Source organism: Biomphalaria glabrata, chromosome 16 (assembly GCF_947242115.1).
Source record: "Biomphalaria glabrata chromosome 16, xgBioGlab47.1, whole genome shotgun sequence".
In the NCBI taxonomy this organism is placed as follows: Eukaryota; Metazoa; Mollusca; class Gastropoda; family Planorbidae; genus Biomphalaria; species Biomphalaria glabrata.
The window spans coordinates 30798284-30814779 of record NC_074726.1 but is presented as its reverse complement, the minus strand read 5'-3'; the positions used below and the strand labels follow the sequence as shown (position 1 = coordinate 30814779).

General features: G+C 35.9%; 1 protein-coding gene across 3 annotated transcripts in view; it reads right to left on the bottom strand.

Annotated features, from left to right (window-relative positions):
* Nucleotides 1-369: 369 nt before the first annotated feature.
* The window catches only part of LOC106079144 (collagen alpha-1(I) chain-like), a 154843-nt gene continuing 138716 nt past the window's right edge, over nucleotides 370-16496 (bottom strand). The window contains exons 18-30 of one of the 3 annotated variants that reach the window (XM_056014457.1): nucleotides 16057-16146; nucleotides 15090-15221; nucleotides 14747-14828; nucleotides 13362-13438; nucleotides 13113-13202; nucleotides 11135-11407; nucleotides 10860-10991; nucleotides 10680-10718; nucleotides 8418-9191; nucleotides 4585-4641; nucleotides 3676-3873; nucleotides 2269-2384; nucleotides 370-1175 (exon numbers count right to left, since the gene is read on the bottom strand). In XM_056014457.1, coding sequence (XP_055870432.1) covers nucleotides 968-1175; nucleotides 2269-2384; nucleotides 3676-3873; nucleotides 4585-4641; nucleotides 8418-9191; nucleotides 10680-10718; nucleotides 10860-10991; nucleotides 11135-11407; nucleotides 13113-13202; nucleotides 13362-13438; nucleotides 14747-14828; nucleotides 15090-15221; nucleotides 16057-16146 — 2268 coding nt within the window. In that variant the 3' untranslated portion in view covers nucleotides 370-967. Of the gene's footprint in view, nucleotides 1176-2268; nucleotides 2385-3675; nucleotides 3874-4584; nucleotides 4642-6880; nucleotides 6902-8417; nucleotides 9192-10679; nucleotides 10719-10859; nucleotides 10992-11134; nucleotides 11408-13112; nucleotides 13203-13361; nucleotides 13439-14746; nucleotides 14829-15089; nucleotides 15222-16056; nucleotides 16147-16496 lie in introns of all 3 variants that reach the window. The other 2 variants (XM_056014458.1, XM_056014459.1) reach the window with 2 other exon arrangements.

Below are 16496 nucleotides of genomic sequence, written 5' to 3'. Positions count from 1 at the left end.
AGCTGTTGACATAACTTGTGAACAGAGTCCAGTTCAATGAATGTGTTGAACCTGTCACCTAAGAGAATAAGTTCACTGACAAACTCGATAAAACAAATTTCTACAAACTCAATCTATTTTGGAATTCAAGTTTTTGTGTTTTTGTACGATTGAGATTTAGTACATCCATCAGACAAGTAAAGGCCATCTGACAAGGAAAGGCCATCTGACAGGCAATTATAGACATATGATGGATCATTTTGTGCAGTCTGGAATCATAAACAATCAGCGTCATGCACAGCTCACTTGTGAGACAACAAAGTAATACTAGAGGGAACACAAGGGGGGAGAGAAAGAGAGCCATTTAGAGGGAGATAATCATTCTGTATAGATTTGGTGGTTAAAGCTGTAAAGAACAATGACAGGGTGATAACTAAGCGAGATAAATATGTTGCACAGATCTATGGTCTATGTCTAGCAAGTTAATAACAGAAAAAGAGTTGAACACAAAACATCTCTATCCCTCAAGAATGATCTATGTGTTATCAATACACATCTATCCCTCAAGAATGATCTATGTGTTATCAATACACATCTATCTCTCAAGAATGATCTATGTGATGTCAATACAAGTTTCCTAGCCCTCAGGTATGACACGTGTGATATTTATAAGGCACAGGAGTACACAACGTTCAACAGAAATCATGGTACTATAGAATCTTGTCAACACATCAGACCACAAAACGTAACACATTTGTTGGTACAAAAATAGCAATGACGTGACCCATGAGAAATACATTATGTTTATATATGAAGATAAATTTGTAGATAAATATATTTATATTTATGTATAAAAATTGTATTTTATTAATTTGCTTTTAAAACTCTCTGCCAGCCCATTCAATCTCACATTTGCGTGACCGCCAGACTCCACACTCAGCACCAAAGCATACAAACACGCAGGTGAACTAAACTAAACTGTCATTCTTTAAGGCCAGCGTCTTGCCGTGTTTTCTATACACAGGACAATGAAAGCATTGTTACAGCTGTACTCTTCCTGGTCCAGAAGCATGTGCTTTAAGAGAGAGCTGGCTAGACCCATCTCGTTGGCTGCTCGAGTGTGCCACTTGTTGCAGAATTTGCCCTCCACAAATTCACCTTTGTTATTAGAACCATGCCAGATAAACTTTTGAGGCCTGTAAATGAAACCAAATATTTCGTTAGAAAGATGTCAGATAAGTTTTTGTGAAACTTGGTGAGCAACATAATTTATTATAATACATATGTCAGTGTTAATAAATGTTAATAGAAACAACCCCAAAACACCAAAGGGGTATAACCCTTACAATACATTTCACTAATCAGTATACTGATTATATTCTGTTATAAAGATGTTAATCATCTGTTCAAGTAACTTATTAGTTGGCCTCCTTCAGTCGTAGAACGACTATGGTTCATCTCTAGCACTTTTTCATGTGGCTGTGGAGCCCTATTTTGGAGAGACACTTTCTTTCACTTTTGTGGTAGAGGAGCTGGCCATTTCTCGCATGGTACCCTTTTCTTCCAGCGCTGAGGCCCATGTTTTTTCGCTGTCCATAACTTTATTGTTCACTGTCTCTCTCCATCTAGTGCGGTCTAGAGCTTGGTCCATTTTCTTTTTAAAAGAACCCTTGAGGTTTCCATGCTGCCTTTAGGTGCTCAGCAAACTCAGCTCAAGACCCTAGACACTAAGCCACAAATCTACTTTGAGAATGATCAAGTTACAATTGTTTGGATTATGAATTAACTTCCAGCACCCATTGCAACTAAGTTGGTGTGGCTCCTAACCTTTCTCAGACCATATAGCTAAATGAGAGGAATTATAAAACATGGAAATAGTGTTATTTTTCTTGAATCTTTGGTAAAATTATATTTCCATAAAGTAAAAGTCACCAAAGAGTAAAAGTGTGTACAACATCTTGTAAAGTTGACCCACATTTGATTGTAGAATGGACTGGACATTCAGTAGGTCAATATTTTGGGTGCTTGAATATCATTTGCAATCAGTGTCTACAAGATTAAATAATCTTTAGTTCAAAGATGGTTCAAGGAACATTTTTAGCTTTCTCTATCCTGTAGTGTCAGGCAAATTTAAAGTTTCTTACATCTGACATATAGTGTGTCTTAAGTCATTTATGTCTGGGTCTAGTGTGTATTAAGTCTTTTATGTCTGAAATCTAGTGTGTCTTAAGTCACAGGTCTCAGTTCAATTCAGCTTTCATAAGCTTGCTGTCTAATGTAAAGACTCACCACTTGGGATCATACATGACATCATTGCCATCAAATGAATAGATTGGTGTCTGGCTGTTAAAATATGCACCACTGCCATCTGTTAATGAGTTCCAAGACTTGAACAGAATTTGATTCTGAAATACAAAACCAAGAATGCAGACTAATGTGTTGAGGTCTAAGTTCAATTAGGTCGGCTGCAAAGTTTTTTTAAAGCATACAAACTAGAACCATTAAAAGTAATGAAAATTTTAAAAAACCTGTTTGAAAACACTTAATCACTAGGGGCGGAGGGGGTTTCTGTCAGAAGGTTTCTGTGCTGCCTTTAGTTGCTCAGCAAACACAGCTATGCTCAAGGATTCAAACTTAAGCCTTTTTGATAGGTAGTAAAGTTTCCCTTTCAGACCTAGCGATCTATAGGGCAGATGATTTGAGTTTTTGTATAAAGTTTAATCCATGTTGCATTCAGCTATTCTAATAGCTTTGTTTTTTAAATTATTTTTTTTTGTCCATAAATTTATTTCTGTTGCAATTGATTATCGCCTTAAGTAGATCTATTGCTGCATTAACAAGTATTATTACTTGCGATCTACAAGGCAGGTGATGTAAAAGTCATCTTTTTCTGTGGCCCATGGTTAACGAGGGTGTCATGTGGCCAGCACACAGACCAACCGCCATTACTTTTCCCCAACTAATGTCAGTTACCCATTAGAGCTGGGTGGACTCTGGGAGGCCCTTAAGATCCTCAGTTTAGAAGCTGAGCCCTTTACCACTCTGCTACCATGTCTCCGTTTGATAGGTAGTCTGGCAGTTTTTGCCCCTCAGCCAGAAATCCCACATATCATAGTGCTATACTAGAACTCAATGTCACAGTGTTCCATCAAGTTTAACAATAAGTGGACTTTGAAAAGGTTTAAACTCAACATAAATAGTTGAAATCGTGTAGCAATAAAATAAAGACTCAGATGAAATTAAAGATATAGGTTTTAGGATAGTTCATATAAATAATATTTTTCTCTTTAGTGATAATGAACAGAACCGTACCATACAAATTTACAATGTAATAAAATAGAAAAACACAAAGATAAAGTCACATTTCTCATTCCATATGCTAGGACAAATTTGTAGTGACACCAGAGTGTGAATCAGCCAGGTAAAGCAATGACTTGGCAGAGTGTCAGTCTCTAATTAACTTGAGTGGCTAGATAACATAGGGATACACATAAGATTGAATTATCTTCTCTTTTAAAGGAACATCTGTAATTTATAAGATAAGAGAAGAAGATAAGATATAGATTATAATAACCAGTATATAAAAGCTTGAATTTAAAATTGTTGACATCTTTTTAAAAGTGAGAAACCTTATTGAAATCACAATTCAAAACTATATTGGACTATGAGTTAAGTCAACTTTACAGCTAAAATTACCTTAGAGTTGACAATTGGAATCTGTTTATCTTTAGTGTAATAAATGATGGAATTCAAATTCTGTGTTTCTGAAGACAGGAAGGCTCGATAGGTTCCCATCAGTCTGTGTTTCCTGGCCTGCCTGTGGCACTCATAGTCTGCCCCCTGGATACCATGCATAGAGCCAGCTAAAGGTTTGTCCAGGGCTATCAAATGGAGCTGCCAAAGAGAAAGAGGTAGTTGTGTAGTAGTTAGGGTCATGCAAAGGGATAGCTCTAAATATAAAAGGTAGTTCCCCTTTCAGAACTTGTGGTCTATAGGGCAGATGGTGTAAAGGCCATCAGTTTCTGTGTCCTATGGTTAATGAGGGTGCCATGTGGCCAGTACAATGGCCAAACATGTTTACTTTCCCCAACTAATGTCATGCAAAGGGACAGCTCTAAATATAAAAGGTAGTTTCCCTTTCAGACCTTGTGGTCTATAGGGCAGATGGTGTAAAGGCCATCAGTTTCTGTGTCCTATGGTTAATGAGGGTGCCATGTGGCCAGTACAATGGCCAAACATGTTTACCTTCCCCAACTAATGTCAGGTACCCATTGGAGCTGGGTGGATTCAGAGGCGCCCAAGGATCCCGAAATTAAAAATCCCAGTCTTCACCAGGATTCAAATCCGGGACCCCCAGTTCAAGAGCCACCTTCAATTCTGCATCTTATGTCAAATACCCATAAGCATTTGGTGGACTTAGTTGCATTCTAAGAATCCCCATATTCAACATCCCAGTCTTCACTGGTATTCAAACTCGAGATCCCTGTGTATGGAAGCCAAGCCTTTATCACTCAGCCACCACAGCCCTGTCTATATAATGGTCATGTAATCTAACAAAGCTCTAAGCTTGAGTGTTTTAGGTTTAACAAAGAAGATAAGTCTTACCATATCTCCAGTGGCATAGTTGGCTGGAGGTATTTCAATCCTGGGAGGAGGTGTGGTCTGAAACAATAAGGTCAGAGATTAAGTCCTTCACTAACGGAATATTCTACATAACATGGGATGACTGCAGCACTGCCACAATGTTTAGATTAGACAACTATAATTTGCGAGACATATGATTTGTTTACTATTTAGAAATCTGGATAGAATATTTACATTGAACCAAATGTTACATTTTCTGTTTGATTGAAACCATAACATTTAATATTATTTCATTCATGAAAATGTTAAGTTCTTTAAAACAATTTAATATCAATGTTAACAATTCCTTTATGATAAAAAGGTCATTTAAATGAAAATGTCATATTTATTTGAAGTTGTTGAATATCACCAGTGAGATTACTTTATAAAGCTATAAGCTCCATATTTTGATAGTGGCTAATTAAAGGTGGCTTCAAGTTAAGGGAGACAATAAAAAGCCTAATCATTTTACTACAAGAAAAACAAAAAAAATGCAAACAAAAGCAAACAATGCAAAGCTAGAGAGCTACCTAGAGTTACTGTGTGTCTACATAAATAGAAACTAGATTTGCCAGGCTAATGAAATGCCAAAAACTCAAATGCAAAAAAACAAAGGAAGAAATGCATATCCATAGATCCATCACGCACAATATAAGATAAGATATATCTACGGTGTGGTTAACACAAAGGTACTCCCCAACCTACAAGAAATTTGTTTTTTAAACCAAAATTTAAACAAATAATTCAGTTACGGCTACTTCTGGTTCAACTCCAAGCTGACAATCTGAGACAGTCTCAGGTGAAGTACGTCAAAAAGAAAGTTTAACATGTAAAAGACAATGTTATGTATGCAAGTGAAATGTCCATGTTAATTAGATTATGAAAAGAATGCTCTCTAAAAATTTTAAAGAGTATAAATACTTTACTTTTAACTTACGTTGATTTTAAAGTTAATAGGAATTCTATCGATGTGCTAATGACATCCTCAGTTTTCTCAAAATGATACTGGCATTGATTTTCCCATTCATTTATTGAATAATACATTTTTAAAAAGTTCTTTAAGGTAATTTAACAAAGAAAAAAAAAATGTCTTTAAAATGAAATTAAAAACTAAAATGATTTATAGCACATTAGTGAATCAAGAAATAGACTTTCTTTCATTTTTCATATTGCAGTCATCTACTCTTTTGTTTCAAAAATTGAAAAATGTTAACTTTGATTTGAAAAAAAAAAATTAAAATTTAAGCAGAATATAAAACTAAAACTAGATGGAGATTTTTTTGTATTAACCTAGGTCAGGTATAAGGTTTTGGTGTGCCAGCTAATGCAAGTATCTAAAACATTTGAAATGGAATCTAACAATGAATACTGAGAAATACAAATTAAACAACTAATTTATTTATTTATTGGCGAAATATTTGGAGAATTATAGTCTGAAAGAAGTAAAATTAAAAAACAACAATTAAACTATTAAATAAATATTTAAAAAAAAAAATGACACTGAAAGCTGTGTTTTTTCCTAATGTTAAGGGCATACGAGTCAGGTGCAGAGAAACAACAGAAATTTGGTGAGATTCTACTGAAACTACAGATAAAGAATATATGCAAGCAAAATTTGTTAGAAGCAAGTGAGATAGTTGACATGAGCCCTAGTTTAAAGGATTGAGACCAAACCATTCCCTAGAGACAACTCTTCTTAATCAACACATGAAAACTCTTGTATCAAACTTGGTTGCATAACCCAGAAAATGTGCTAATTAGTGCTAAACTATAGTTGGCAACATTTTTCAAAAAGTAGTCTATTATGGCAGAAAGTGCTAAAAAGCCCATTGAAAATTGACTTTTAACCCTTAAAACGCGTGTGGCCTCTAAACATCAGAATTGTTATTCCATTCATTGTAAAATAGCTCAGCACTTTAAGGGTTAATCAATCTCTTAGTCCCAGTGCCTCCACAAGTCTGATACAAGTAACACAGATGACATGTGAACAGGGTAGCCAGATGTTAAATGGTACCAGATTAAGGGCAAATTGTGGACATATGTCAATTGCTATGATAATGTCAACACAGGGGGGGTACACATGTTAAATGACATGATGTTCAGGGCACAAGATGAAGAGATGTTAATATACCAACAAGGGTGGACAGACATTACATGACATAACACTGAAGACACAGGGTGGACAGATGTACTATATAAAATTGTGATTGCTCATGCAGGAAGTCACTTCCAATTGGTCCCCTCTACCCACATTGGTGTGTGGTGGACTAGCACTTACAGTGGTTATCTTTGGTTCCAACTGAAATGTAAAGGGGCTTATAAGCAACAGGTCATTTAGTTATTGACATCATTGGTTGATGTCCCATAGCATTACAGTATGGGAAGGATTTCTTACATAAGTTTAAAGCTTTAAATATAGCACGGGATAGTCTGGGGATAAGCTTTAAATAGTTAACAAACATTTGCAAAATATATTTTGCTGAAAGGTTAAAAGCAAAAATACATCAAACCACAAAGACAAATTTGACACAACAAGAGATGAGATGTAAGCCAAAAGATAAACAACCAAAAGGATCATCTTATAATCTACAAGTAATAGGGCAAGTGTTCTTTGGGGTACAATTGATCATTTATATTAAAAAAAAGTACCACAGACAATGTGATCTATAGACTAGATGATGTAAAGGTCATCTGTTTCTGTAGCCAATGGTTAACAAGGGTGTCATGGGGCCAGCACAATGACCAACAGCATTTACTTTCTCCAACTAATATCAGATATTCATTAGTGTTGGCTGGACTCAAAATCCCACTCTTCACTAAGATTTGAGCCTTAAACCTCTCGATAAGGAAGCCAAGCGCTTGAACTCTGAGCTACCCTGCCCCATTTATATGAAGACAAAATGTATGCATTGATTTTAACCATCTGAAACTGGTTAAGTATTATTTGAGGCTCAAGCTGAGGATATAAGCTGTATCTTTTTAATTGCTAGTTGTAGACCTACCATCAAGTACTGGAGTCACATTACTAAGTTACAAAATATTTTCTTGCTACTAAAAACATCCCAGTAAACATTTGGGTCCTATAACAGACAGGTCATACCCCTTGGTTTCAGCTATGTTAACTCTATTACTAGTACACTAGTAAGATGTGACACTACTAGACTAATCTACAATCACCTCTAAATTTAACTATTAATAGAACAAAGAAACTAAATGTCACAGCTTTTGATAGTGAACCTCTCATTTGACCAATCAATATTAACATGATATATTTTGTATTGCTCTTCAAATCAGAAACAGATTTTTTTTCCCCCAATCGCTCTTTAAAAATGTTTTTTCTTGTTTTACATGTTTCGGATTTTCCGTTTCATTTGAAGATTATTACATTTCAACCCAAACCTCCTACATGTTGAAGAGGGTTGTTGCAAGCAGGGTTCTAACATGGCACCATCAAGACAACAGTTCAGAGCACATATCACATCTTGGTCTAGGCAGTTAATTAATTTTCATTTGAGACCTACTTTAACCTGTCTATGATTTGTTTACAGCCAATACAAAACATATTTCTGTGTACATCATTTACTATATTACTAGAAAACACTTTGGATTTTAAATAGAGATCTAGAAGCAGTTTGCAGTAGCCAAGCCCAGATACCAGGAGATCCATGAACTGCAGTAGGCAAAAGAAATGTTAGTTTGCTTGCTATGTACAGCCTAAATAAGTTGTGTACAAATAAATAGCGGCGATAAACTTCAATGGAATAAGAAGTTTTTTGTTTTTTTTACTAGATTATAAAGAGACAGTAGCTCATTACCCGCCGCTTATCTAGGACATAGCTGGCAGGTTCCTGGTCATCATCTTGGTCGACCACTCTGACATTGGTTGTGGCAGCTGGTCTGCTGGTATTTCCTTGGCCTTGAAGTTTGTTTTTGTCAATGTCAACTATGTGAATTTGACCGGTGATTCCGTAATCTGAGAGCTGTCTTCGTCTGTCAATGGCTAGCTGGTTGGCTTTTTCTCTTTCTTCTCTTAACCGCAAAAGTTTTTGTCTTTCTTCTTCTCTTTGTTTCCTCTCTTTTTCAACTCTCTCCCTCTCTGCCAGCCTCCTCCTATACTCCTCTTCATATCTGCGTCTTGCCTCCAGTCTTTTTTCATTCTCCGCTAATGCTAGCCTTTGTTCTTCTTCTGCCCTCTGTCTTTCAAGCCTATCATTTTGTTCTTTTCTCTGCCTCTCCTCTTCCTTCCTTTCCTGCTCCGCCTTCAACCTTTCCAGGTGCAGTCTCCTTTTCTCTGCCTCTTCCCTCTGCCTTTGCTCTGCCCTTTTCCGCTCTTCATCTTTGGCAGCATTTTCTTTCCTCTGAAGCTCTAGTCTAGCCCTCTCCTCTTCCTGCTTCTTCTTCTCCCACTGCAACCTCCTGATTTGCTCCTCCTGTTCTCTCCTCTTCTTTCTCTCTTCTAACTGCCTCAGGTACATCTCCTTGACAAGCCTCTCTCTGTCGGCATCACTGAAACCATCATTTTCCACTGCGAGGGTGCCCTCATTTTCTCTATCGGTTTGATTCTGATCACTGTCGGGTCGCCTAGGGTGCTAAGCATGCAAAGAACAGCGTCCCCGACAATGAGGCGGAGGGAAAAAAAGAGAAAGAAATCATTTTTCATAATGAAACAAATCTTTTCCTACATGATTTACAGAAAATGACTAACCCAAAATATAACGAACAAAACCTCTTTCAAGAAGTTAAGGCATTAAGAGTTGTTGAAGGAAATAAAACCCGCTGCTCAGTGTGTAGATCTAGTGTGCAATGAAAAGTGAGAACAACAAACGTACAAAATTTGCCCAGACACAAAGGTACAATAATAGGACATTTTGAAATGTAGGTTGTGATAATATGAAAGGGGGGTGGGGTGGAAAGGCCAGGGAGAAGAATGTATAATTAGGGACTGGATAAAATACAAATGAGAATGAGAGAAATTGTAAATAAAAAAAAGGAGAAAAAAAAAATATTGAAGTGACATCATGAGTCATGTGACATCTAGACACATATATCAACTACTGTACAGAATGGTAGCAAAGTTAAGATTTTGGTGCTATACACAAGATCAATCTTAATGTGGTCTAATTCACAATCTTAATGTGGTCTAATTCACAATCTTAATGTGGTCTAATTCACAATCTTAATGTGGTATAATTCACAATATTAATGTGGTTTAATTCACAATCTTAATGTGGTCTAATTCACAATCTTAAAGTGGTCTAATTCACAATCTTAATGTGGTCTAATTCACAATATTAATGTGGTTTAATTCACAATCTTAACATGACAGAAAATAGAGAATTTTGTTTTTCATTTAACTAAGAAAAATTCATATTTTGAATCTTTTTTTTTTAAAGCATAACATAGAAAACATTAATATGTTGCTATAATTTCAACTTGCTAAATTTACTTAATCTACATACACATAGGCATTTAAATCCAACAGTTTTATAGATTTTTAAATGTATAAATAATGCTATTGGATCCATAAGATCACTAGCACTGCAGTTAATCATACAGTCAAGTTTTTTTGTATTGAAATACTCTTAGCATCATTTTTCTATCAGGTCAAATTCAAGATACAAATATGCACTTTGACTTTCAAAGTTCTAGTCCAGGATTTCATGCCATGTATGTGCCACTTTGGACCGAGGTTACATTTCTGGGTGAACGCTTTGCACTTGACTAGAAGTGACAAGCTGCTAACAATTGGACCACACAAAGTGAAGGAGTGGAGTTTTAGTTTGTAATGGAATCTGTTTATCTTCAAAGTAAAATTTGTGTCAAGACTCTGATTTGTGCCAACTTAATTGTCATCACCCAATCAAAATGCAAAGAAAAAAAAACAGCATGCTGATCCAATGAGCAATTACTTCATTCAATTAAAATTGTACAACTTTTTTGTTTCCTTTTTAAAGTATTGTTTTTTTTTATTTAAAAGGAAAAAAATCTAAAAATATAAAACTCCTGAAAAAAAAAAAGAAATTAAAGAGAGAAATGGAAAAGAACTTGGTAAAATAACAAAAAATGAAACCACTTACAGTTGGAATAACTTCTGGAATAGAAAGAACTGAGCCGAGCTGTAGACACAACAACACAAGTGAAATATCAGGATGGGTTCACTTAGATTTTCTATAACATTGATCTATGTATTAGTGACAGTTAATAAAAAAAAAACTTGATTAATCCCAAATCAAATCAGATCATTCTTTACACCCTACCTGAATATAGCGCCATCCTGACTTGACACGAATGTATAGAAGCTCTTCTTCTAACACAAAGGCCATCATACCGAGAGGCACTCGTTGGGACATTGATAACATCAAATCACGGTTTTGGTAAACTACAGCACCCTAAGGTTGAAGAGACATAAAAAAAATGTATCTCTATGAAAACCGGTAATACAAGACTCAGAGTTGGGCATATAAGTAATAGGACGTAATCATCTTATTTTTTGAAGTAACATCTGTATTATAAAAGATAAGATAGGACTTACTCTAGATCCACCTGCTCCAACAGTACTGCCAAATCCTAATTTTTCATCACCATTTAAAGTGGTGGTCACACCTGGTGGGCCGGGAGGGCCTGGTGGACCAGGGGGGCCTTGGATCAAGCGAGCCCCATTGATGACATAATCTCCTGGTGGTCCAGGTGGTCCGGGTGGGCCCTTGAGTCCAACACCTGGAGGGCCTTGTGGTCCAGGGTTGCCAGGTGGGCCTTGTGGGCCTCGTGGGCCTTCAGTTCCCATTCCTGTCAGACCTCTGGGTCCCTGGTGAACAAACATGTAAACAATTACACAACAATAAAAAAACAATGTGAAACTATCAAATTCTGAAGAAAGTTTTTAAAAAATCTAAAACTAAGTGGAAGATCAATAAGAATGGATTTGACGTATGGTAATACCAAGTATTTGTAAAATGTTTGTAAAATGTTTTACATGTTTCGGATGTTCCTTCAGAGTTGAAGATAGTTTACTTCCTAGTCCAAACCTCCCGCAGGATGACAGGGGATGGGAGCGGGCAGGGTTTGAACCCTCGACCGTTGATAAATCTGAACGACAGTCCTGCGCTCAAACCGCACGACCAGGCAGCCATCCATTTGATAATAGCATTGCTGGTTTCCTTACGTCAATAAGTTTTATGCCTCCAAAGTCAACAAGGTCACTAACTCTGACTGCACATTCTACCCAGTCTACAGGCTTACTGCAATCGCTAGCAGTAAAATAAATATGTACACTTTATAGTAAAATATAAACCCCCTAAAAATTGGATGAATAAAGGAAATGGGTCTGCTATTGAAAGAGGTTCTAACTAAGGCAAAAGACAGAAAGGAATGAAGAAAGACGGTCGACAAATCTTGCATGACGCCCCAACAGTCCAACAGACTAAGGGATAGGTAAAGGTAAAAGGTAGTTACTAAGTGAAACCAACATTAAAAAACCCAGGTTCTGTCACTCATAATATGAGCTTATAGTATTTTGGGGTTAGATGGAATGCTAAGGTATTATAGAATTCTACTTATTAATGAAATAATAAATCAAACAAGGTAAAAATGATATTTAAACAATTATTTGACATCTAATTAGAACAAAGAGTGGCAACTTAAATGTAATAAGACCAATGCCGGGGCAAGTAAATTCTGTTTGGAATACTTTTATTCATGTCAGTTGTGTACCCTTTGTTAGGCACTGCCACACTGTGTCCTATGCAGATAGGTCAAATGGAGACCTATAGGTCAAATGGAGGTAACTCTTAAATAGCGACATCAAATAACACAGGTGAAAGGCCAACAATAAAAGTCGACGCTGATTGGGAATATTGAGCAAGAAGTTTAATGATACTCAAGGGAACCCTCGGATGTCGTCAAGCTAAATCTCTACACTCATAAAAATTGCCTCTCAAAAGTATTCTGTTTACATCATTTATATTTTGATATTCTTTCTAAAATCCTTTTCTGGTTTTTACTAGTTGCAACATTGTCTGTAAGTCAAAACTTTCCCTTTCTATGAAACAAATATCTAATTCCTAATCGTGCCATAACAACTTCGACTCACTTATATTGTTGGCCTTTTGCCTGTGTTATTTGATTTCACTATCTGAGAGTTACCTCCATTTGACTTATCTGAATAAGAATAAGACAACAAAGAGAAGTGCCTTACAACGTCCACTGCTAATTAAACTACACGACCGCTATGTTTTCGGTTGACGTCTCTCTTTCTAACTGCGGCAAATAATTGGTTCTAGTCACACTGCTCTTGGACAACTAAAACTCAAAAAATAGCAAGCAGTGAGTTTATCACAAGTGAATAGTCTCATTTCACAAACCTAACACCACTAGTCAACTCCCTTAACTCAGCGACTCTCCAGGGAAGAAGATTAAAGAATAAAGTTGCTAGAAAAAAAACAAACAACTGAAATTGCGACTGACTGATTCATGATCCTAAAGTCAAAGAGAGAAAAAAAAATTAAACTTACAGGTGGACCTGGTGGGCCTTGTGGTCCAACTACTGCTACACCATCACCAAAACCTCCTGCTCCAGGTGGACCAGGAGGTCCCCTCAGACCCTAAAAGGTAAAAACATGAAGTGAACAAAGTGAATAAAGAGAAGAAAGTGAATAAAGAGAACAAAGTGAATATGATGAAACTAAATGAATTACCCTAATACAAAACTATTTTCTATCCACTGATTCTCTAGTTGTACAGTTACACCAAGCAATACTTACTGGCTTGCCATCAATACCATCACGACCAGGGAAGCCTTGTTCACCTTTTTCACCTTTAGGCCCTGGCAAACCTCGACCTAACAGTCAAACATTTGAACATTTTAGTAACAAGGATATTGTGATAGACTGAAGCTCTAAATTGTAGATAAACATTTCTTAATTCAGACATATATATGCTTGTGTTAAATTTGATCTCTTTAAGCCCACTTAATTAAAATTATGTAATTTTGGAAAATGCTGAAAATGTTGAACAGTATAGAAAACAAAGTGATGGATTTGGGATTGAACCCAGGGAAATGCTATTGTAACCTTGTGTAAGGCCAACATCTAGATAGCTGTCCATTTGACTCACCAGTCAACATTTGCAGAGAAACCTTAACTGACTTGGACCAAATTTACTTTATTGAAAATGTAAGTCAGTGCAGAATAAAGACAAAGACATAGACTTTAGGGACCAGCATAAAGACACTTGAAGTTATAGCAACCTTAAACAATCAAATTATCTAACAACATTAAATATATTTTCTATTTTTTTAATTAATTAATGTGAACACTGAAAACATAGCCTACTTCATTCTTTTTTCACTTTTAAAATAAAATGTAAGATGATGTTGTAGGCCTATTTGATCACCTAACAATCTGTCGCTGCGACAATCATGAAGAAATGTTAGAACAAAGTGCTATGTAATGTCAAGAAGAGTTCCTTCAAACAAATGTTCTGTTCAGTTTGAGAAGCAACCAGCAATTTTTATTTTTCAGCATTAACGCATTGTCTCTGGTTGTGCTAGGAACCGCAGTCCCATAGACTATATCTAGTGACCTACATTTAATAGCTAAGTGCTCATTTTAATATTGACTGAATAATTAAGTCACAGATGAGAACTCAGAAAGAGTACTACATACCACTGCCAATAGGTAAATCAAAAACAAATTTTGCTTATTATGATTTGGAAACATATGTCAAGCAGATAGGCAAGATGTGGGAACAGTTGGAGAGCCTCAACCAGAACCGAGATGCATTTAAGAAACTGGTTGGTGGCCTGTGACCCAGACGGGACCACAGCAGAGATGAGATATACATTAGTGTAAGCTTACAAAATCTCATGGGAAAAGAAAATATAAAATATTAAAAGGTAGTCATTGGTTAATATGCATGACTAAATGCATGACGTAATCATCTTCTTTTTTGAAGTAATGTCTGTATTATATAAGATAAGATAAGAGATTGGTATTTCCTAAGCCCTGCTCATTAACCCTTGAGGTGCCTGTGGTAGTTTAGCCTCCAAACATTAGAATTGTAATTCCATTTTGTATGCACTCATTGTAAAACAGCTCAGCACTTTAAGGGTTAACTAAAACTAGCCACATGCATTTTAAAGCTTTACCTGTAATAGTCAATCCATCAGGGCCAGTAAAAGCTCCTGGTGGTCCTGGCAGACCTCGATCACCCCGATCACCCTTAGGACCCTGTGAAAAAAATACAAAGCAGTCAAAAATGTATTTGATGTCAAGTTCTAAAAAGTCTAGAGAGGAATCAATGCTTGAGTGGATACAATATTGTGAATCTAAAAGTCCAATTAAAAGTCAATGATGAGTGAAACTAACAAAATATTAGAGAAAAAAGTCGATGACACTAACAAACCCAGAACTTATTACCACCGTTTCAGATATCTGAAAGCCGCAGGTAATAATGGTGTCATTAATTGAAACAGGTCACTATTTACTTACAGAGTCACCTTTATTTCCTTTAACCAAAACGCCACTGCCAGGTAGACCAAGACCAGGTGGGCCTGGCTCTCCCTTACGTCCAGGTAAACCAATGCCAATTTCACCTTTTCTTCCACGTAAACCAGGGCGACCCTAAGAAAAAAAAAAAGCAAAATAAAGATAAATAGAAACAAGTAACTTGAAATAGCTAGTAGTTTTAGATGAATTAAAATCATTTTGTATAAAAAATGTATGTTCAGTGACCATCCCTTTCAAAAGTATATTGAGGACATAAAGTTGCTTTAGTACAATTTACATTTCAACACAATGAAAGGAAGTAATTGTTTTTAAGACCATAGTTTCCATCCATCTTTTTGTTACCCAGGGTCAAACTGATTTGTATTTAGGTCACAAGACTGGCTCCATTTGTTTGATAAGATTACAGAGAAACTCAATCTCTATTCAATGTGAGAGAGTTCAGCTGGAACTTGAATAAAATAACATGATAGTTTGCGTTCTTGAATCTCATTTCAATGATTATTGAGTTTCAAATAAGAAAAGTATTATCCCTTTAAAAAAGTGGGCTGAGATGCTTTAATTAAATCAAAGCTGTCATAATGCCTTTGAGCAAAAGGGATTAGTTAACCTTGGTTTGCTACCCACCTAGGAAAATTGAAACCCAAACTTAGGCATCTATTATCTCACATAATGTACATTGTACAAGACATCTTAATAGACCATTTAAAAATTATATACCTCATTTTTTTTTGACATTATAAAGTATATTAACAAACAAGCTTATCTTTTGTGAAATTTTAAAGCTTTTGAAAACGACTTGGCAAACTTTAAGCCACTGATTAACATGCATGACAAGATTGACACATGGATATGAGCAGGACATAATTATCTTCTCTTTTGTAGAAACATCTATAATTTTTTAGATAAGATAATTGGTCAATCTAAAGATAAATAATGAACGTCAACTTACTGGGAGTCCAGGGTAGCCAATTTCTCCTTTAGCTCCAGGGAATCCTCTTGGGCCTATTGGTCCAGGTGGCCCTGGGTCTCCTTTTTCTCCCTAAAAAAAAGGAAGGCAACAAAAAACATCTTTATATTTTCAATGGTACATATTACTAATACAAATACTTAACAAGGTAAGTAGTGTGTAGAAATAAGAAATAGTTTTATTAATTGTCCTGTTATAATCTAGAACCAAAAGATTGGTTAGGATTTGGCAGGAAATGACAATAGATTAGGCTTGAGAGTAATTAGTAACCATAGAGACTGACTAGAAAACAAAGAAAAACTTTTTCCCTTTTAGAGAAAATAAACATTGTTATTAAAGAATCCAAGAGTCTTTTAATATTAGTGACCCAACAGCTGTGACATCTTGCTATTGTGATGGCTGTATCAGACTGTATCTAACAA